The sequence below is a fragment of the Xenopus tropicalis genome, chromosome 2 (assembly GCF_000004195.4).
Source record: "Xenopus tropicalis strain Nigerian chromosome 2, UCB_Xtro_10.0, whole genome shotgun sequence".
In the NCBI taxonomy this organism is placed as follows: domain Eukaryota; kingdom Metazoa; phylum Chordata; class Amphibia; order Anura; family Pipidae; genus Xenopus; species Xenopus tropicalis.
In genome coordinates this window covers 116,289,632-116,312,827 of record NC_030678.2, presented here as the reverse complement: position 1 = coordinate 116,312,827, position 23,196 = coordinate 116,289,632, and the positions used below count along the sequence as shown (strand labels likewise).

The 23,196-nt window shown below is 35.6% G+C and overlaps 1 protein-coding gene across 5 annotated transcripts in view; it reads left to right on the top strand.

Moving 5' to 3' along the window:
* atp11a (ATPase, class VI, type 11A) overlaps positions 1 to 23,196 on the top strand; it is a 114,070-nt gene that overhangs the window by 42,400 nt on the left and 48,474 nt on the right. For all 5 annotated transcript variants that reach the window (XM_031897036.1, XM_031897035.1, XM_031897034.1 and 2 more), the window contains exons 3-10: positions 10,112 to 10,201; positions 11,982 to 12,062; positions 12,142 to 12,249; positions 14,054 to 14,182; positions 16,458 to 16,561; positions 18,348 to 18,398; positions 20,430 to 20,494; positions 21,696 to 21,777. In XM_031897036.1, coding sequence (XP_031752896.1) covers positions 10,112 to 10,201; positions 11,982 to 12,062; positions 12,142 to 12,249; positions 14,054 to 14,182; positions 16,458 to 16,561; positions 18,348 to 18,398; positions 20,430 to 20,494; positions 21,696 to 21,777 — 710 coding nt within the window. The remainder of the gene's footprint in view (positions 1 to 10,111; positions 10,202 to 11,981; positions 12,063 to 12,141; positions 12,250 to 14,053; positions 14,183 to 16,457; positions 16,562 to 18,347; positions 18,399 to 20,429; positions 20,495 to 21,695; positions 21,778 to 23,196) is intronic.

The window sequence follows — 23,196 nt, the reverse complement described above, 5'->3', positions numbered from 1 at the left end:
CATTTGAAACAGTACCACACAGAAAGTTAATGATAAAATGGCCCTAGAACATAATATTTGTAATTGAGTAGAAAATTGGCTGAAGGATAGATTACAAAGAGTGGAGAAAAATGGAACATTTTATAATTGGGCCATTGTTGTTGAGTATGCAGTGCAGTTTTGGGCTCCAGTCCTTAAGAAGGATATTAATGAGCTGGAGAGAGTGCAGAGACGTGCAACTAAACTGGTAAAGGGGATGGAAGATTTAAACTATGAGGTTAGACTGTCGAGGTTGGGGTTGTTTTCTCTGAAAAATAAGGTGCTTGCGAGGGGACATGATTACTCTGTACAAGTACATTAGAGGGGATTATAGGCAGATAGGGGGTGTTCTTTTTTCGCATTAAAAATGATCAGCGCACCAGAGGCCACCCCTTTAGATTAGAGGAACAGAATTTTCATTTGAAGCAGCATAGGTGGTTTTTCACGGTGAGGGCAGTGATGACAGAATCTTTTAATGCCTTTAAGAGGGGCTTCGATAATTTTTTGAACAAGCATAGTATCCAAGGTTATTGTGATACTGGTATATATGGTTTTTGTATGTGAGTGTATAGATGGGTCAGAATGGGTTTGTGTGCTGGGTTCATTTGGAACAGTTGAACTTGAAGAACTATGCAACTGTATATGTCTATATACAGTATGTGTACTATTTACTAATGCCAATTTATTTTCATATTAATATACCTGTGATAAATGTATTGCAGTATTGCATGAAAACCCATTATGCAAAAATATCCAAATGAAAGCAACTCAATTTCCCACAGTGCCCTATTTAAACAAATAACTCTTTATTTTTTATTCATTTTATTTTTCTATGTAATAAAACAGAGCAATACTTATTGTACTTATTGTACTAATCTAGCAGAAATACATGGGGATGGCAGAACAATTTTTTTTCTAATTAAATGTTCTTCATTAGCCTTATGTAGGCTTGCCAGGGATGTAAGGGGCAGAGGTGGGGCCAAAAGGGTGTGGGGTTGTGATGTTTCAGGAGTGGGGATGTTGGGTGTGATAAACTGTCATAAATGGGTGAAGCGAGTCAATATTTGGTGAGTAGGCAGGGTTTGTGGTATATAGGGGGAGCAGAGAGAGGGGGTATGGGCTGATTAGTGTTTTTGCGTGTCAGTATCACTTTATAACATAATTACATTTTTATGTATTATTTTTTATGTGGGTAGCAATAAGAAATAAATAAAAATTGATGTAGTTTACTCAGACTGGTTCTCTGAGCACTTTTGCTCTATTTTTTAGTGGTTTCTAGACTAGTAGCAGTTTTACACTGATACAGCTCAACAGCTTTCTGGAGGCCCAGAGTGTCTGTAAATTTGCGTAAGCATTTTCTATGCACTTCCTGTGTACATTTACACAGGAATACATTTACATAACTTTATTTTTTTTGTTTGAATCCCTTTAATATCCCAGCCATTTGAGGATGAATTAGTATTTGTATTTCTGCATGGCCGCATAACCTCATCAGTGCTCCAAGTTCAGTAATAAGTGCAATTACTTACTATCAAATAAAATGAAATGTTGTTTTTTTTTTTCTAATAATGTAACACTCTTGTTTTCTTATACAGAGCTAATTAAAATAAAACCGAATTTGCTCTTAGCTGATTACAGGGCTGCTTTTAACTACTGCAGCCATGCATAGGTAATCAGAAAATCACTGTGTTCTGAGGTTTGTTTTCTCTTTACTTGTGACTGTGGCATAAGCTTGATCTATTCAATTACACAATGATATTTGGTTTCAAAACACAGCCTGTACCAGAATTTAATACAAGGAAATTTCCCCAAGAAACATTTATTGCTTTAAAGCTATGCAAAATCCAAGACTCAACAGTTAATGATCTGATATTCCTTATTTACCAGAACTGAGGCCTAATAATTCACCCTGAGCTTTATTTAGCAGCCATTAATAAATTACATAACAGCTCCTGTTTCAGCTATTGGTTTCGCTGACGATTGTGGGGACCAAATGGAAAAAGAAAGAGCATGTAACAGCAATCACTACTCACAATTTCATTAGTGTGCTGAAGTGCAGTAAGCAGAGATATAAAACGTTTGCAGTGTATTCATTAAAATAGTGCAGGTTTCTGTTATCTGGAAACCTGTAATCCTGAAAACTCCAAATCACAGGAAGCCATCTCTTTAAGACTCCATTATAAGCAAGTAATTCTAATTTTTAAAAATGATTTCCCTTTTCTTTGTAATAATAAAACAGTTCCTTGTACTTGATCCCAACAAAGATATAATAAACCTCACTGGAACCTAAAAAAAGGTTGGATTTAATTAAAGTTTTAAATGACTTTTTAGTAGACTTAAGGTACGGAGATCCAATATTCAAAAAGGTTCCTTATCCAGAAAACCCCAGGTCCTGGTATTCTGGATAACAGGTCCCATACCTGTATAAACATAATAAAGTGAAGCTTATTTGTAATTATGAAATACACAGAAAGGGGGTGGGATGGACACAATCCAAGGTATAGTAAAAATATGTGTAAAATGGAAGCACAACTGATCTGGCCAAATTAGCTGCAAAAGAGTGGACTTAACAATTTTATTATAATAACTTTGTAACTAAAATCCCCTGTTTTTTGAAAATGTACTTGCACAGATACTAAATGACATAACGGGAATGTGAATTGATAAATCCCCCGTCTTTTGTATGTTTGTAATTATGAAAGCAGTTGACTGGGTTCATGTGACAGCAAATGCTCAGGTAACACCAATGTGGTTTGTATTTCAGTTTACCTGCACACGTCAGTAGGTATAGTTTGTACTTACTACATTATGCACTTACCGGTTTCAGTTTGGTAAAAGTCATTGGTTGGTTGGTAACCATTTTACATTTGTATAATCGTTAATAGTTGCTGACTTTTATAATAGGCAAAATTTGATTTTGTTGGGTTCATGTGATTAAAATGATTTATTGTATAACTGTATTCCCCTGTTCTTTGTCTCACTGTCAAAATTAGGATTAGTCATTGTCATTAAGAATTTTTCCCTCAAAAAGGCCAGAAAAACGTGGAATGAGAGTGAGATTTAGAAACGGTTAGATGCATTGCCGGCATGCCTAAAACCAATTTGAGTCGCTCATGTAAGAACTGAGCAAAATAAAACAATTTAAAGGAGAAGGAAAGTTATAATCACTAAGGGGGTACCTCAGTGATTATATTCATTTACCTAATACCCCAGGCTAGTGATCATTTTAGCAGAAAACTGAACCTGCTTGGGGCACATTCATTTGGAGTTGCACCACGGAGTGATCTGCTGCTTCTTCTTTCTTCGCATGGGCATTCATGTGCATTCGAAAGCTAAACTGTAACAACACAGCCAGCTTTTCATTCTACCATGCATGCGTCTGCACCCAGCAAACAAAAAAAGAAGCCGAAGAAAAGAATTAGATCATGGTTCTCATACACAATACTCTGGGCAAATGGACCAGTCAGGTAAGTGAATATAATCACTGTGGGGAGCCTAACATTTGGCACCCCCCCAGTATTTTTAACTTTCCTTCTCCTTTAAAATATTTAATGGCAACATTTTGTATGCTTAATGTGATCATAATTAATTTTTCATACATTGTTCTTGCTAATTTATAGGCCCCATTTACACAAATGGTTATTAGATAGCTGTTTCTTGCTGTGTATTCTCAGACAGACAATTATTTACAATATGGTTATGTTGGGTTGTTAGGAGCAATCAAAACAATTATAGGATATAATATAAAAGAGCTCACCAAATTTAGTGCTCCTCTGCCACTAATATGCGTTGTTGTTAGCTTCATCTTTAATATGTAAAGGATTCTAGTTGTATGAGATACTGTTGTTATAGTAAAATGCTAACAGTGTTCCCTGTAAAGTTCATTCATTGACCAATGCATTTCCTACATCAGTCATTTATATTTTGGACAGATCTGAAACTCGATGGACCCTTTGACATATTCCTATTTTCCTACTTACAGTTTTCATCATGACTTCTCAGATAGAGGCCTGTTTACTACAATATAAATTTTACAGTGCCTTTTGCAAAAAAAAGTTTTATTAGTTGTGGATAAATCACATGTATATATTTAAATATATATGTTTTATTAGGAATGCACCGAATCCATTATTTTTGGGTTCGGCTGAACCCTGAATCCTTCATGAAATATTCGACTGAATACCGAACCGAATCCTAATTTGCATGTGGAAATAAGGCTATGAAAGGGCTAAATTGCCCACTTCGTGTACGCTTAAAAAATTTCTTACTTACGTGTTCATGTAAAAGTCATGTGATTTTAAGTATTTGAATTTGGTTCGGTCAGACACTTGGATTTGGCTGCATGTGAATCCTGCTGAAAAAGGCTGAATCACTGCCGAATTCCAAACCGAATCCTGGATCCTGGGCATCCCTAATATTTATTATACATGCAACACTAAGGTGGCCTTTCTGAGAATGCTAATTTGATCAATTACTTGAATGTCAGCAAAGGTTTACATTGAACAAGCAGGCAAGATGAGAATGAAAAGATAATGAACAGGGGACATTGCATTGGGGTTTGTATTACAGTTTATTAAGGCACATTTAGGAACACAGGGGTTAGAAGCAAGGCAAGTGAGTATTTCCTAGTGAAATCTATCTTTTTCTGGAAATGTGAAAGTTGCTAATTGAAAAATATCTAAGACATCTGTCTGCATTAGGTAAATGCAGGGGTACAAAGGGAAACCTTTTCTTGCCTTCAGGTTCAAGTGTAGCCCTTAGAATTCATGCTACATACTTCCAATTTGTTATTTAATAAATATTGTTGTCTACAACATTTCCTTCCTCATTGTCACCATTGATTAAATCTTTTTTAAAATACTGCTAGATCGAGCTGTTGGTGTAGTAGACCACTGATGTTCTTCTAGGGGCTCTCTGGCTGTAATTTAATTATATCCTAATGACAGTGAGCAGGTTATGGGTTAACAAGCACTGGTGTAGAGGTTTGTATTTACCCCTACAACTTCATCTTAAAATATATGTCATAGTTTATGCCATAGTGTTAAGTCATTTTGAGCCCAGTCAAGTTACAGAGTCTTAGTCGGCCTAAAAATGTCTGCATTGGTTGCCTTGTGGTTCTGTTGGATTATTTTAGCTTATTAAAATTAACTCCCACTGGGGAAAAGTGCATATAAATGTTCTCTTTCCCCTTTTAAGACAAATCAAAAATTTTACAGATACATTTTGTGAATGTATCTGCATTTAAACATAGACAGGCTAACTGTAATGTCTTCCTGGACTTCTTGTCTTCTTGGTGTCGTCTATGAGCAAAGTGATACCATAAATATATTTATTTCCAACCATTGCACATGTATAAACCAGGTAAATGTTTTAGATTTCTCCCAATGTGTTGCACACTGATTCATGTCTTATATAAATCCCCAAACCAATATGAAAAAAATATAATCATAAGGTTATGGAATGTTGGATAGACAGCCTTAGAGACTAGGAGACATCAGCATTTGTGTTGGGTGGTGCATCAGTCCATCTAAATATTGGTTTTGTGAAAGTGAAATCCACATCTGCTATCTGCATGATAAAGTGAATGTAATGTCAAGTTGTGCTAATGTTCAAGTCCTTTAATAGTGGTATAAGGTAGTGTAAGAAGCCAGTTACGGAGATGGCATTTGCAGTGGTTCATGTTTTAATGAACTGTAGTTAGCTGACACACTTTGTTTTCTGATGTTCTTTAGAATTTGATCTCTGTTTAGCGATGTAATCTCTGCTACTCTCTGATACCGGTAGTTTTCTTGCTGACTATTGCAAAGTAACCCCCATGTATGTACTTTGTGTTAACTGTTTCTGACCCTTTGGAAACACAACAGTAGTGGGAATGAGTTGTAGCAATTACTGACTTGATTTAGGGGAAATCTTCTAAAGTTCACCAAAGTGCATCATTCGCTTCTGCATTCATTTCTGTTTTCTGCCTATTTATCTACATATTTTCATAATTATTTTTATCCATACTTACTATGGGGTAGAAAGCACTGATTTATGAGGAGAACACTGTGTATTACTGTTCTGCTGTGTTTTATATGAGACATACAGAACTGTACTCTGTATTACTTTTTAAACAATATTACAGGTACTTTGGTTATCATGAAATTATCATTTTGTCTCTACAACTGCAGCTGTTTTCCTTGACATTCCTTGTCTGCCTTTCACTTTCATTGTAACCCATTCTTATCTCTGTTCTTGAAAACTGTCCTTGTTTTTTTAGTACAGCAGAACTTCAGTTTTACATTTTACCTCAGTTTTTCTGCATATTACACTTCTTCCTGTCATCTCACTAATATATAATGCATTTCCCTGATATTACATTTTCCTGGATTTCCACTATTTTTGCTGGCTCATTGAAAATGTAAAATAGGTGTTCTACTGTGTGCCATCAGTGTCCCATGGACCTATGATGAATATTGTGTGTGAGCCAGCTGTTTATACCATTTCTTATAGCACTTACCTTTTGGTTATTGTTCATATTTGGTTTCTCAGTTTCTTGCTGTTCACTCTGCTGCTTTCTAGTCCAGCCCATTCAGTCCTGCCTTTCATATTTAGTAGATTAAAACATCATTTTTCTCTCTGTTATGTCTCTGTAAAATATATTTGGGTGTATGCTTGATTTGTGAGCATTGCTTTCTTTTGATTTTCAAGTAATCTATCTGTAGATGTTATGCCTCAGGTTAATGCGTGGGAAACAATATTGTAGCCACTGTGGAGTGCGGGTTATAGTGGCACCAGACAGTCACCATATATTTGACAAATTCCAGCAAAGACATCCCTAGTGTATGTCTGCTTGACTCTGTCTCTGTTTGTTTGGGTTTTTTTTTATGACTGAACTGTGTTCTTTTTTAATATTCTTGTAAAATAGTAATTTCTCTAAAAGCCTACAAGATGCTGAGAAAATTGCTATCTTATACTGCCAAAAACTAAGAGCAATGTACGCTTCCATTTAATCTGGACAGATTACAAAGTCTGATTTCCTGAGCTGCTCTGCAGAGATGATGTTGATGAGGCCACAATCTGTTTTTCCTGTTGCCCTGCAATGCTCATATACTGATTGTCCATGAAACATATGGCAAACTAAAATAAGTCAGATTCGGTCACTGAATTTATTGAAGGGATTTTCCAAGAAACTGTTTTTAATATGTTTGTTCAAATATATTCCTCGGATACACATCATATTAGTACAATTCTGTATTCTCTTTTAAACACTGCCACCGCAGAAGCTACCCAAGAGTCATGTCCTCATTACTAGAAAGTTTCACACTTACTGTTCTTACCAGTGAGATCTGGTAAAAACTGAATATTTCTGTTATTTACAACTTTATGAATTTATGAGGTTCCTATTTGTATCTGCAAAACTATATACTGTATAATTTATCCATTTACTTCAATCAACATTTTCACTTTTATGAGGTCAACCACTCATCCTGGAATAAGATCTGGGCCACATTGCCATTGTGATCTGATATACTAGCATACTTTGTTGGATCAGCATACCTTGACTTTTACTGTTTGGATAATAATGTTTAATATTAATATAACAGGTTAATGCCACATGGGACTGATTGAGAATTTGCCCCTACGCTGGCATCTGCCTTTCATTATGCCTGCAGCCAAAACCATTGCGTAGTCTTGGGTGCAGCCCCATGGAGTGGATGTTGGCTTTCCTCACAGGGAAATGCTGATGCCTGCATAGGGGATGATTCTTGGCCTGTATTTATCTGTGTGGCATTAGTCTAATGGCTAATAAAATATCTAATCCGCATATGGATACAGTAATTGGATAGCTTTACAATTTGCATACATCCCCATCTCTTAAGCTATATCAGTTATTTGTACTCTTCAGAGCAATAGTGTTTTTTTGCCCATGTAACACTTTCCTCACTGTGAGCTGGTTAAATAATCCATTTATTGATGGGTTTATACAAACAGCCTAGACATAAATGCATAAATATCACAGGCATAACAAAAAAAGCTTAAAATTCCAAAGCTGCACTAATGCACAAATTCAGTAGAGCTGTGCAGAATATGTTGTGGGGGAAATTTACATTTTTACATGTAGGGACAGCTTTATCTAAAAGAATGGGCACTACATTGTTACATAGTTACGCTGAATTGAAAAAAGGCCAATTCTATTAAGTTCAACTCCTCCAAACAAACCCCAGTGCATATATATTCACATACTCATACTAACCTATCTGTATATGCACATATATAATCTATATATACTTACTTTAATACTAATTGTAGATTTCAGTATCACAATGGCCTTGGATATAATGTTTGATCAATAAATCATCCCCTTCTTAAAGGCATTAATAGAATCTGCTATCATAACATTCCCAGCAAGGCATTCCACAACCTGACTGCCCTCACCTACGCTGCTTCAAATGAAAATTCTGTTCCTCTAATCTAAATGGGTGGCCTCTGGTGTGGTGATCTTTTCTATGGGAAATAAGATTTCCCACTATCTGTTTATAATGCCCACAAATGTACTTTTAAAGAGTAATCATGTACCCTCCCAAGTGCCTTTTTTCAAGAGAAAAAAACCCAAACCTTGACAGTCTAACCTTGCTGTTTAAAACCTCCATCCATTTTACCTGTCTAGTCACATGTCTTTGTACTCTCTCCAGCTCATCAATATCCTTATTAAAGACTGAAGCCCAAAAGCCTGGAGCCATTTTTTCTGATTTTATTAGACTCCTTTAGACTGTGAAATCTTAAATAGGATTGACTTCTCAGTCTGGCAATTATAGGCCATAAGTTTGACATCTGTAGAAGACAAGCTATTTAAAAGTGTTGAAAAAACATATTCAAGATTGTGTTATGGTGAATGGTATTATATGTACCACTAGTAATAAAAGTATGGATTTATAAAGGACAGATCATGCCAAACAAATGTAATTGCTTTCTGTGATGAGGTAATTAGGAATAGTGAATGTTGCAGTAAATCTGGTCTACTTGGATTTTGCCAAAACATTTTATACAGTGCCCCATAAACTTTGGCTTTATAAACTAAGGTCTAAAATAGATGTTCAGCAATTCAGCCTTTTAAACATTATGTATCGACCTCTAAATCAGACTCCACAATCTCATATTGTGTCCACAAATAAAGGCTGCCCCCCTAACTTGCACATCATTCTGATGGATTGTTAATCTGAGGCAAGGTGCAATGTAAAGTAATGGCCCAAATCCTGAGTAAATAAGTATGTTCAAAATTGTGCACCTTAGTGCATTTGCATTTGGGCATAAATAAATAAATCTTCATGTATCTATTGTTGACTAGCTCTGTGCATTAGTAGTATAAAAGGCTAAATGACAGTCAGGAAATGGATTATCGCAGTCAGCCACCCCAGTGTAATGATAATAAGGAAAGGCAGAAAGTAGCAAGTCCCAGTTTCAAATACAGGAAAATCAAGCAATAAGCAGTTTTACATAGATACTAAGAACAACTGTGTACCGGAATATGGTTGTAAGTCACGAAATTCACATTACGTACATAAGTAATTGTTTGCTAAAGTCAAACATGGAATGGAAATGTTTAGCAATTTTGTCCACCACAGGTTTGACTAAAGCCTCATTTTAGCAGCTTTTATATGCAGATATATAAAGTGCTCTGTGCTGAATTCCATGATGGTTTGTTGTTGTGAACATTAATAAAGTGAATGTATACCCTAAGGTTTATTTCTCCTATTATCATCAATATATACGGTATATCCTGGAGTCTTACCCTGAGAATGAATTTACTGCATATACTTCTATTTGGAATCAGTTTCCAGTTTTGTTGGCATTTATTTATGAAACGTTTAATTAATGACAGTGATACAGTGGAAAGCCATCCTTAGGCTATGCATATTTATACAAGAACTTATTACCACTCATTAATAATGCATAATTCTCGCTGTGTATAATTTTCTTTTGCAATTATTTCCACTGTTTATATTTTTGTAATAGCATAAAACATTTGGTGCTTAATGACAAAACGAGCTCCAATTTATGAGACGTTTCTTAATTTATTAATGAGTTTTTTTTTTTGTTTTTGTTTTTGCAGTACACTTTCTGGAACTTTGTACCGAAGAACTTGTTTGAACAATTCAGAAGAATAGCAAATTTCTATTTCCTTATTATTTTTCTTGTACAGGTATGAAACTATATTTTGTGCAAGGCAATTTAAATGTAACATGGTGCAAAGAAATGAAGAGCAAGAAGTACACTGAGTTCTGTGTTTGCATATCCAGCTCTGTAATGATGCGTATCAGGACAAATTAAGCAACCAAGAAAAGACAACTAAGTAAATCAACCTCAATATGTACTGGAAACATATCCTTTGATCTCTATTTCTATTCTTTATGGTAATATACATACCTGTATGTATATATATATATATACACGATTCTACTCTGCAATACTTGCGAAACTTACAGTTCTTTACACTGCTCTGTTTGCCTGTTGAAGCTGTGACTGGAGCTCTCAACACATTAGACCTGATATAGTTCATAATTAAATTCTAAAACCCATTTCCTGTCATCGTGATTGTTACATTACCAAACAGAATCAAAGCATTACATGAAGTATCTATTTGCAAATGAAAGAACCAGTATTTTTTTTTTTTATCAATGGTGACATTAGCTCTTAAAATAGAATCTACATGTCTATGAGAAACAGTTTTACTGATTGTGCATTGTTTCTAGATTTACTCTAATTACAGTTAGAAGGTAAGTTATTATGACTCAGGTAGTGGGTTCAGGGCAAAACATAAGAAAAAAGGAATTGGGTGCTCTAGCTTATTTTGTTATTAAGGCATCATTTTTGGACCTGTTTTTTCACTGTTTTCACAGTTTTTTTCTGATTGTTTCCCCAAACAAAAATATTAAATGTTTCAGAAGTTCTTAATGTTGTCTTTTACCTACCCTATGAAACTTTGCAATTCTGTTTTAAATTATTCCTCACCATGCCTGCTGGTGGCCAACACCTTTCTCTAGGGAAAACCCTACACATACAGCTAATTTTGAATCCAGTGCCAGATCCTTAATCATCCCATTGAGCTATGGGATAGTGTAAAATGCCTCTCAATGCCTTTCAATCTAGATAAAGTTTATTATTTGATCAATAACTGCACAACTTGCTGAACACATGAAGAAGCTACAGAGACTTTAGTCATGTCCTTCATTATTAAGGGCTGAATAACTCTGCTTGACACCACTGTAACCTACAGTTTATATTGAATTAGTACCAGTTTGTTTCTGTCTTCAGTGCTAAATTCCAGGTTTTCTCAGTTTCCATATTATAAAACTTTCTGACCAAAGTTTCGATATTGATCGTACATTTAAGTGCAACAATCTAAAACTAACATTAGGATTGAAATTTTAGGCTTAAACCCTAAAAATAACAAATCGGAAGATGCTCTAAACATGATTGGCAGATACCAATCATGCGAAAGTGACTTCCTGGAAATGCATTGTAGGTCCCCTAAGCATATCATATATATCAATATATGCGCAGATTTTATCATTATTGGACTGAAATTTTTGAACTTTTCCAATCAACTAAACGATTATATGGTTACATGTATGGTCAGCTTTAGTCAAGAGATGTCATTAACTGTAATTTATTATATGTTATACCAACCCATTACAGGAGCTATAGTGAATCTGCAAGGAAGGCCACATTTTAATATCTAGTGGCTGCCATTATTTAGAAGTCCATCATATGAGACCCTCAACATGCAGAGCAAAGCTAAAATCTGGAGCTTAATAAGTTGCCAGGCAGAACTGGAATGATAGAGAGTGTTCTTCTTCTGAAATTCTTTGATCTTTTATATCAGCACTTTAATTTAATTCATTTCTGTGCATACTATAGGTTTAATCATATGGCTAAACATCTCCAGCAATTAACAACAGATATGTATTTCTTTCTTCCAGCTTATCATTGATACACCAACTAGTCCAGTAACCAGTGGTTTGCCACTCTTCTTTGTGATCACTGTGACAGCAATTAAACAGGTAATGGGCACATTGCTTTATAAATGGAGCTCTCTTACTGATTTAGATTATTGATCTGCTTTTCCTCATCCCACGGCAGGGCTATGAAGATTGGCTGAGGCATAAAGCTGACAATGCAATGAACCAGTACTCAGTCCATGTTGTTCAGCATGGGAAACTGGTCAGGACACAAAGCAGGAAATTAAGGGTAAGTATCCAAAATAAATAAATTATGCAGCAGTGAGGAAGTTTGCTGACTAATTTAGTCGATCAAGGTAAACTGGGAGCAGGCACTTATATTGCAGTGTCAACCTATGTAACCTGCAGCAGTAATATCCTTTGTTTCTGTAAGTTACCCACCCTTTTAGACCCGCAGGATAGGGACCTCCTTCCTTTTGTCACTTTGGCACTTAGCGTATAATCTTTAATGTAGCTGTACTCATTTACTTTAAAGGAACAGTAACACCAAAAAATCAAAGTGTATAAAAGTAACTAAAATATAATGTGCTGCTGCCCTGCACTGGTAAAAGTTGTGTGTTTACTTCAGAAAGTCTGCTATAATTTATATAAATAAGCTGCTATGTAGCCATGGAGGCAGCCATTCAAAGGAGAAAAGGCACAGGCACATAGCAGATAACCGATAAAACACTATTGTATTCTACAGAGCTTATCTGTTATCTGCTATGTAACCTGTGCCTTTTCTCCTTTTTTCCAGCTTGAATGGCTGCCCCCGTGGCTACACAACAGCTTATTATATAAATTATAGTAGTGTTCCTGTAGCAAACACCCCAGTTTTACCAGTGCAGGGCAACAGTGCATTATATTTTTATTACTTTAAAGCTCTTTCATTTTTTGGTGTTACTGTTCCTTTAATGTAACTGTATTTACTTACTGTAACTGTATTTATTTGTATATATTATTGTAATGACCCCTGTTTGTTCTATTAATTTATCATTCTACTGTACAGCGCTGCATACATAAGTAGTGCTATATAAAGAAAAATATACATATTTACATAAACTGAAAAATGCTTTGTTATTTTTGCACATCATTAAAGGAACGGTAACACCAACATTTTAAATTACAGAATCCGCATTTTGAACTGCTATTATAATAAGTACATCTTGCTCCCCCATACCTGTATATATATATATATATATATATATATATACTGTATATATATATATATATATAAGTATATATATTGAAAAAGATACAAGCATTGATGAATAATCAACACATTATGATTATGTTAAGTTATAGAATATTTTATGATATTAATTGATATTACTTGAAGGTCAGTATTATTTTTATTTTCTGAAGGACTTGCCTAATGGAAATACAAATCTGTATGCACAGAATATTCAAAATCCATTTGCTTTATCCCTCCGATGATTTTGTGACTGTATTAAGGGCTTATCAGACTGTTTTAATGTTTCCTGAGCAGCAATTGTGTTGTATTTATAATACCATTACATAATGCCAAGCGGTAGCTAGGACTTGTAGTTAAAGAGATAGATTACAATGTCATTGTGTTAGTGGTCAGCCTAATAAAGGCATAAATGGCACTTTTTATAACATGCAGAGCTCTCAACCCACCCCCCCTATATTATTGTGAGTTACCCGATTTTGGCTTCTTTCACCGTCTCCCATCATCTAATAGCATTCTCATTTTTTTAAAATCCCCCAAAGTTCACGTCAAAATCTGGGCGCGCACGTACAGTATACAAGTCCATTTGTGCATGTGCGGGTAGCAATTCTCAGGCATTTGCACGTGTGTGATGTTACTTCAAGGAACATGCATCAGGGCTGATTCCTGGGTTTTCCTATAGCCTATACAGGTAGATACCATAATAAGTCAGCTCTAGCAGAGGTATTCCACTGTAATTCTGCTGAAACTGTTTAATGGTATGCATTATAGTACTGGAATCATGTCTTATAGTACATATAGCACAGTAAAACTAAACAAAGTTTGCACCGGAAATAAAAATAACATATGCATTATTCTGCAGGTTGGAGACATTGTAATGGTAAGAGAAGATGAGGCTTTTCCATGTGATTTGGTATTTTTATCATCAAGCAGAGAGGATGGAACATGTTTTGTTACTACAGCTAGTTTAGATGGAGAATCCAGTCATAAAGTAAGTATTTTTCTCTGGACGTGTTTGCATTACTTAACATTGTTCAGAATGCCTTTATGCCTCTTTTATGTTTCAATGAGAGATAAACCAGTCCCGGTGTGTTACCCCCATACTGGCAGAATTTTCCTTAAAATGATATCAAATTAACTTATTTCTTTTTGAGAATAGTTAAACATTATTTAACACAGCAGCTTTAAACTATTATAGTGTGCAGTTGTTATTGTGTTAACAAGAGCAATATCAGAAAGCACAAACACACTGTAACTGTCCTTTTTGCCTATCAGATAGTTGTCATCCACATACAATGCAGTAGAGAGAAATACAGTATAGCAGAATGCACAAATAGTCAATTGCCACTTAGCCTGTGGAAAGCAGGGTCAGTAGCCCAGGGGGTCGTACATTGACTTTGGTGCCCTTTGCTGGCTGTCCTTACATTCTGGCAGTGTTATACAGTAACTGGCTTCAAGTAACTTAGCCCTGCACTTATTAACCATACAATATTTTATACAGTATTTAGTTATTAGGCAGTTCCTTTACATTCTGTTCCTCTTCTTTTTTAGTTTTATGCGTACTCATTCTCTTTTATGCATATTGGCCTAAAACTTCTGTAGCTAGTCAGATTTTAATGCACATTTATATTTATAGTTAAAAAAAGCTTTGAAAGAATTTTGTTTTAGAAGGAAGTCTGCTTCAAAGATTTTGTGCCAAGCAGTGCCGGGCCAAACCTGTTTGGCTTGCCCCCCCCCCGTGTGTGCTTGCACGCATGCGCAAATGAGTGCACGATGTGCGCACACAGGGTGATGGGGTTGGGGGCTGCTGGCGGGGGAGATTAGTCACCTGTGTTAGAAATTTGCTACTGTGGGCAACAAATCTCCCCAAAAATGCTTGCCATTCAGTTAAATTACATTACTCTTGGCTGTTTGGACTAATCACAAGAAAATGCAAAACCTTATTGCCCTTGTGTAAAATAAGAGCTATTGACTAAACCTCAGGTAAAAACATATAAAAACATGTAATGAATTTTGGTTTATAGTATGTGTACCCAATACCCAAACATTCTAGTGTAAAAGATGGTAGCATAAAGGAACAGTTCAATGTAAAAATGCAACTGGGTAAAATAGATAGACTGTGCAAAATAAAAAATATAGTTAGTTAGGCAAAAATGTAATCTATAGCGGCTGGAGTGTGCAGTTGTCTAACATAATAGCCTGATCATTACTACCTGCTTTCAGCTCTCTAACTTCTTAGTTAGTCAGTGACTTTAGAGGGGGTCATATGGGACATAAATGTTCAGTTAGTTTGTGAGCATGAAGGTCAGATTCAAATGCAAATTATCTGAACAGTTATGTCCCATATGACCTCTTCTCAAGTCACCGATTGGTTACTGACTGCTAACAGCTTAGAGAGCTGTAAAGGAGGAAGTAGTGTTGTGGCTGTTATGTTAGACATCTGCCCACTCCAGCCTTTATAGATTACATTTTTGGCTAACTGTCTATATTAAAAACATTTTTTATTTTGCGCAGTCTGTCTATGTTACCCAATTTTATTTTTACACTGAACTGCTCCTTTAATAAACAAAAGCACAGACTGCGTCATACTTTTCAGGGCAGAACATCTATGCTTCCTACTCATTCCTTCATATGTAATAAAAGGGACTAAGTTTGCCCAGGAGCAGTGACCCATAGCAACCAATAAGATGTTTACTTTTAAACAGGTGTCTAGTAAATGTTTCCTGCTGATTGGTTGCTATGGGTTACTGCTCATTGGCTTAGTGTCTTTTATTACATAACCCTAATGAGTCATTCCTGTCAATTTATGCCATTCTTTTCGTATTGATATGGTATAAAAAAAAACACTTGTGCCTTATAAGTATGCCATTTTTAAATACCAATTTTTATACCATTTTTGCCACAGAATATTTAGCATATCATTATAAATATGTGCCATATATCAGAAAAAAAGAAATACATTTTTAAAGCCTGTAAAACTAGCATACACCAACAGCAAAAACGTGCTGTAGAAGCTGTCAAGTAGTGCGCTTATAGCATGAGACGTGAGGTGACATGTTTTCCCTGGGGTGTGCATGTTTGAGCTGCCTTGTTGAGTTATTCATAGACATCAAATCAATGGCTGTAGGCAGTTACTCACTAGTTTCAGGCTGGACAGTTAAAACCATTACCTGGTATAAACGTCAAGTTACCCTATGTATGAAATATATCACATGCCGTTAATTGCAGCTTAAATTAATCCTCTCCATTGGTGGTTTTTGTTTCAGACCTATTATGCTATTAATGATACAAAATCATTTCACCATGAAGAGGAAATGGAGGGACTGCATGCTACGATAGAATGTGAACAACCACAGCCAGACCTGTACAAGTAAGAGCAAGCAATGTCTGCATTGTAAAAAAGGGTGGGAGTTTGTTAACCAGAATCTGCCAATAATAGGATTAAATAGCGACGCTGGCCTCTAGGCATCTAGACATGGAAGGGGGTTGGGGGTCCGTTTGACTAATCATCCTTCAAGCATGCTGTTAGGTGCATGGAAGGGAAGTGGTGCCGTGGCAGTTGGAAAAGTGAAGAGGAGCTGCAAAGGAAGATGGCCATTCATCCATTCAGCCCATGGGATAGATACCAGAGAGTATTGGCCACCTTTACTGAGCTCCTTATGTAATTCACCAGTATCTGGAAGTTTGGTCAATGAAGAGTTGACATATTTTATAATTGCCAAGCCAATAAGTGTTTATCAGGCTCAATGTACATAGAACATATTCAATGAAGCCACCACTGCCATGTTTATACCATTAATGGAAGACATTTGACAGCACTGGTACTAGCTCTTTCCAGCCACAAAAACACATTCAAATAATTTGGATCGCTGTTTGGAATAGTATTAAAAGGAATAGTTCCCAACATACTATTATTACCATATAGAACACAATCTGTATCACAAAGAATGTGACAGAGAGAGCAGCCAGTAAGGAATGCTGTTTTAGGGAACTGGAATTCTATTCTATGATGTTTTAATCAAAAGATTGATGGATGAATTGTTTAGCCATATAAGATAATTGTATTATTTATTGGGGATATTAAATTTCATTGTGGTAGTGGATCAAGTAGCCTAAAGCCTATTTTAAAGTAAAGCATGGACATTTGGCTAGTGATGCCAATACAGTAATAAGTTTACTCTCTCAGCCTATATTCAGTAATATAGGATCATTTTACCAAAAAAGTGGATCAAACCCCTTTTGCACAAAACCAGAATACAGTGTTACAGAAGACAACTTTTCATATAATTAATGGCTCCTTTGCAAGAGTAAAGTATCCTGCCACTAAGCCCACACAGCTTCCTAACACTATAGGGATAATTACCTGCACTGTGACCACCCAACTGAGAGAACAAATGGCTGTCTGGAAAAATACATTATTACTGGCAAACTGCTGACTAACAGAAACAAGCTTAAATAAAGGTGACATTAAGTTGGAAGCCAGGAATGAATTTAGGTCCAGTCTGGTTAACAGTTTGGTAATCATATTTAATTATATTATTGTATGGCTTAGGGCACTGACACCCCGGTCATTTCTGGGTGCTTGCGTGTCTGTCATCATTAGGAGCGGCCTCCAAATTTTAGACGGCTGTCAAACTCTTGTGTCTAATTTATGCCCTTGTGCTAGGGAGATTCTGCAGAACTTTGTAGCTATTTTAAGCAATTCAGGGACTGCTCACCTGAATCCTGGCATTCCTCCATGTTTAAACCCTGAGTGTATGCACCTTTCCACAGAGGAGATTCTGGGGATGCAACTGACCCTAACAATAACCTATGTGTTGGTAATCTGCATAATTATCTCAGATTCCTCCTTATCTCTGAGAGATACCTTGTACAGCTGAAACTGATGTTAGCTATCTCAAAATAAAATCATTAATATAACTGCCATATTGTGTCCTCTTCATGTTTCCATAATGGAACTTATCTAAGTTTGGGACCTATTTCTCAGACCTAATTGTATCAGTATTAAATATTGCAGTCGTATTCCATAGGATAGCCAACATTCGCTTGTGCCGTGTGCCAGTATCCATCTAAAGAAAGACCCTTCATACTTATTATTTTTTTCATTACTATCATCATTCATGCACATTAACATTTCTTGTTCATTCATTGCACAGGTTTGTTGGTCGGATAAACATTTACAATGAAGCAGATGAGCCAGTTGCAAGGTTAGTACTGTATGAACAAAGAAAAGAAATGTCAGCTGGGGAAAATGCATTTTCTCCTTTTTAATACATTTAATAATATAAAGATTAAAAGACAATGAACTTTATGTACTAATGAGATAAGAGCAAAAAAAAAAAAATAGCTCAGGCTGACATGATTTTTCCAATGTAATTTCACACTCCTCAAGTAGATGCAAAATGTTGCAAAAGTGCCACTAGAGCTCCAGTTCAAAACTTACTTGTAAATAGGATGCAATTTGCATATGTGTCAGTATTGGTGTTATTTAGACAGAGCATGAGCATTCAGCATGTAAACAAATGTTCAGGGATTGGGAGTCTGGTCAGTGTTGCAGTAATGGGTGCAATATATGGATTTACGCAATTGACACACAACCACTTTATATGTGGCTTTTTACTTATTAAATGCAGTGGCATAACTAAGAAGGGACAGAACCCCCCAAAGAAAATCTTTGGGGGCAACATGCTCCATCCCTCTTTACTAGGGATGCACTGAATCCAGGATTCGGTTTGGGATCCTGGCAAGATTCTGCCTTTTTCCACAGGATTTGGTTGAATCCATTTGCTCCTGGCCAAACCCAATCCGAATCCTAAATATGATGTTAAGATTCGAATTCAGTTCAGTATTCGAAAAATATCCAGAAAAGTGGATTTGGTGCATCCCTACTCTTTACTGGTTCTCTCCCTTCCCCTGTTGCCCAGCCACCACAAATGAGCAAAATTGAAGCAGCAGAAGGGGCTGGGGAGAGGGGCTACCATATAGCAGACCCTCTGTCATGCCACTGGTATGGACACATTTTTGCATCTGTGATGTGCCTGCTGATACTAAATGAGGCCCAATTAAATATTATTTATTATATCTGTTACCTAGTTCTTTTATGTAAAGAGATTGTACTCAACTTTGCAATATACATTAATTAAACATTTGTATTGGTTATGAAGACATTTGTAAATGTAATTGATACTGAAAGCATACTTTAACAACTCTTTGTATTGCAGATTCTATTTTTAGAACACTGTAACAGATAAAGAATTATACGATTCATTTGAAGAACAAAATGCTTTGCTAAAGCAGACCAGTTTAGCAATACACAGTACAATTTAAACCTGAACAGACTGTAGAAGAAAATTATAGAGTAGCATTCAGTTTCATGGATCTTAATATTACCACATATTATGATTACTGCTCTGGGTTCTATTTAGTTTAGCAAATCTAAGCTTTATATATTTTGTTGAGTTCTGGCTTTTACACAGTCTTAACAAAAATAATTGATTTGCTGTTCAGACAAAGACTATAGAAAGAAAGAAAGAGCTTTTACTGACTCACTTTGACTTGTTTTACCCTCAATGCAGCATCAGTGTCCAGAATTCCAGTGTAATTGCACCCACCACAAACAGGGACAACTGTTTTTTTTAAATCAATATTAATATTAATTAATATTAATTAATATTAATATTAGAGGTGCAAATGTCTTTGCTGGTTAGTAATTTGTTTGTAAATGAGCACACCTGTTAGTCGGAGTCACCCTTGTCAAGCACACACAGTTGCATTTTACTGTAAATGTGATTTTATTGGGTACAATAATTCTGCAGTGCCTAGCCACTATACAGGCTACAGTGGCCAGCTGCTGGCTACCAGGTTTTCTAAGCAATTGACCAAAAGTACCAACTATTGTTTTTTAACATCTTTATCTTCCTGTGCACTGACCCACTAGATTCTTTATCAATAACATACAAATGAACTGCAATCCAGTATGACCACAGGATGTATCTAAATCTATAGAAAGCTTCCCCATGTTCCCATACATGCCCAGACTGTAGTGCAATATGATAAAAATGGGACACACTGCACAAACAATTCTGGTCAAGTGTGGCCAGCTTTATTCTTATTTTTGCTGTTAATCATTAAACTCATTTTATTAAATGTTAATGCATTTAATAAAAATGTTAATAGATTTATTAGATAGCTTGCTTAATAATACAGATAATTCATTGATTTCCTTCTTCCCTTATTAGGCCTTTAGGATCTGAAAATCTGCTGCTTCGTGGTGCCACGTTAAAAAACACAGAGAAGATATTTGGTAATATTTAAATCATAATCCACATTTTGCTTTCTAAGCAGGAAAGCTGTACTTTCAGTCCCGAGCTGTGCATCTAGCAAAAGCCTGAAAATAGCTAACATGCAAGAGCTATATGTAAAAATATATATAATATGTAAATAATATCTTTATTGCCCACAACCAGCAGCCCTATATCAGTTATGTCTGAGCACATCTGTGCCCCTTAAATTTACCTTCAGCTATCTTACAGATGGAGGTTTAAGATGCAAGTTTGAGTGCACATAGAGCGATGCCTCAATTAAACAAATGTAGTTGTATGTAAAACACATATATAAATTTAATAAATGCATTTTAATATGCCCAGCATGTGTTTTTAAAAAAGTGTAAGAGCCCAAAAAGATATTGTGCATAGACATAAATTATAGTACCTTGTGCCTGAACCAATGCAGTGTCCTTGTGCATGGCTGAGCTTTGGAGGTTTAGGGTAGTTAAAAAAATATATATTTGGGGGGATTTAATAAGTGTGGAATGGAGCTGAACCACGTGCAGCAGCACCAGTTGTAGCAATGCAGGGCAACAGTACATTATATTGTAATTACTTTTATACACTTTCATTTTTTGGTGTTACTGTTCCTTTAATCTCAGAGCTGACTGGAGGAACATAATGTTGTAGATATCATCACAGGAGTACAATTGGTTCAGTGTGAATGGAAATAAAGTGATCCATTTGTGTTTCTATGTGGAGATCCAGAAAACATAGACGACTGGTTAGGTCTAAATACAGAGTGGTGAAACTATAGGCTAGAAGAAATATTATCCACACATTATCCAAAAATTAGGATCTGGCCTTATTCATATCCCTATCCTGATTTGTATTGCTGTAGACCACTAGAGTGGCAATCTAGCATTTGGAACAGTATTTTGTAGCCCAAATGACAAACAATTAGTAAGATGGAGCTGTAAAATTTGTATTCCAGGTGCTGAATTCCTTGCCTAGTAGAAAGCAGCTGAATGCCGAATGTGTGCATTGCTGAATTATAACTGTTGTGACCCTAGTGAACAGCCGTAACATAAGCATTATTAGTCTTGTAGTAAAACATATGTGATTAAAATCTTTTATCTTTTAAATGTTAATATCCTTGTGCTATTGTGTTTTCAGTTTGCCATCAATCACTTCTAGCAGTAAATGCCTACCCAACTAATGTTGTCTTTCCTTATCTAGGTGTTGCAATATACACTGGCATGGAAACCAAAATGGCATTGAATTACCAGTCCAAATCACAGAAAAGATCTGCTGTTGAAAAGTAAAGTCTGTTTTCATGCAAAATTTCTTGTAACAGTTAAACTGTGTGGGAATAGAAAATATCCACCCACCAGAGATCCAACTGACTGAAGCTTACTAAAGCACTGCGCCATGCAAAGATGGGCTGCATTAAATAAGTGATATAGTAAATTAGAATTATCCTGTGTACTATTATGAAATATATTATTATAAATGTGGCTTGCCTTAAAAGGGTGGTTCACCTTTAAGTTAAATTTCAGTATGTTATAGAATGACCAATTCTGTGAAGCTACAGATTTATTGTTATTGTTACTTTTTATTGCTTAACTTTCTATTTAGGCTCTCTCCTATTAATATTCCTGTCTCTCATTTAGCCACTTTCTGGTTGCTAAGGTAATTTGGACCCTAGCCACCCGATAGCTGCTGAAACTCCAAACTGGAGAGCTGCTGAACAAAAATGTAAATAATTAAAAAAAAACTACAAGTAATAAAAAATCAGGACCAATTGCAAACTGTCTCAGAATATTACATCTACATCATACTAAAAGTTTACTCAAAGCTAAACAACCCCTTTTAAGCAGGTGCTAATTGTGGGCGGGACATAGGGTAATGTAGAAGGTATAAACATTGAAGGCACAAGTTAACTTTCCATTACTTTTTGTATGCCATAAGCTGACCTATTTTAAGTAACTTTTCTACTGGTCTTTATTATTTATTTTATGGTTTTTGAATGATTAGCCCACTGTCCACTGTCAGTCCACTGTCTCCGGCAACTAAAGAATATGTCAACTGTAAAGTTGCGCATTTGATATTGTTTTTATTTTTTACTGCTTATCTTTCTTTTTTAGAATATAGATAGCAATTGATATGGCAAACCTGTGAGCTGCAGAATTAGAAATGTAAAATATTGTAGTCTACATCATACTCTATTGTCTGTATATTGCTAACACATTTTACATAGATTACACATATCTATATATATATCAGTCCTGCCCTAGTGAGCTCAAAATATAGAAGGGTAATTTTTTATCAGTAGCAAGTTAATTTGCCTATATTTTTTGGGGGGAAACCAAAGTACCCAGAGGACACTCACGCAGACAGAGGGAGAACATATAAACTGCTTGTAGATAGTGCCCAATAATAATAATGCTTAATAATGTTAATTTTAACTACCCTTTGAACAACCCAGCTCTTTCCTATAAATGCAACAAAAGCAGCTAAGCTTCTCTTTTGATTCTGTCCCTAGCTTATATGCATATATACTGGCAATAATTTTATAGCAACATTATTTTTCACCACTACTAACTCAGTGTTTATAAAATACAGCAATAATGGGTACATTTAACAACACACACAGTGCACAGTGTAATACTGTATACTCAAAATACTGATAGTGGAATAAAAGTTACTGACAAAATATCAGGCAATTGAAATTAATATT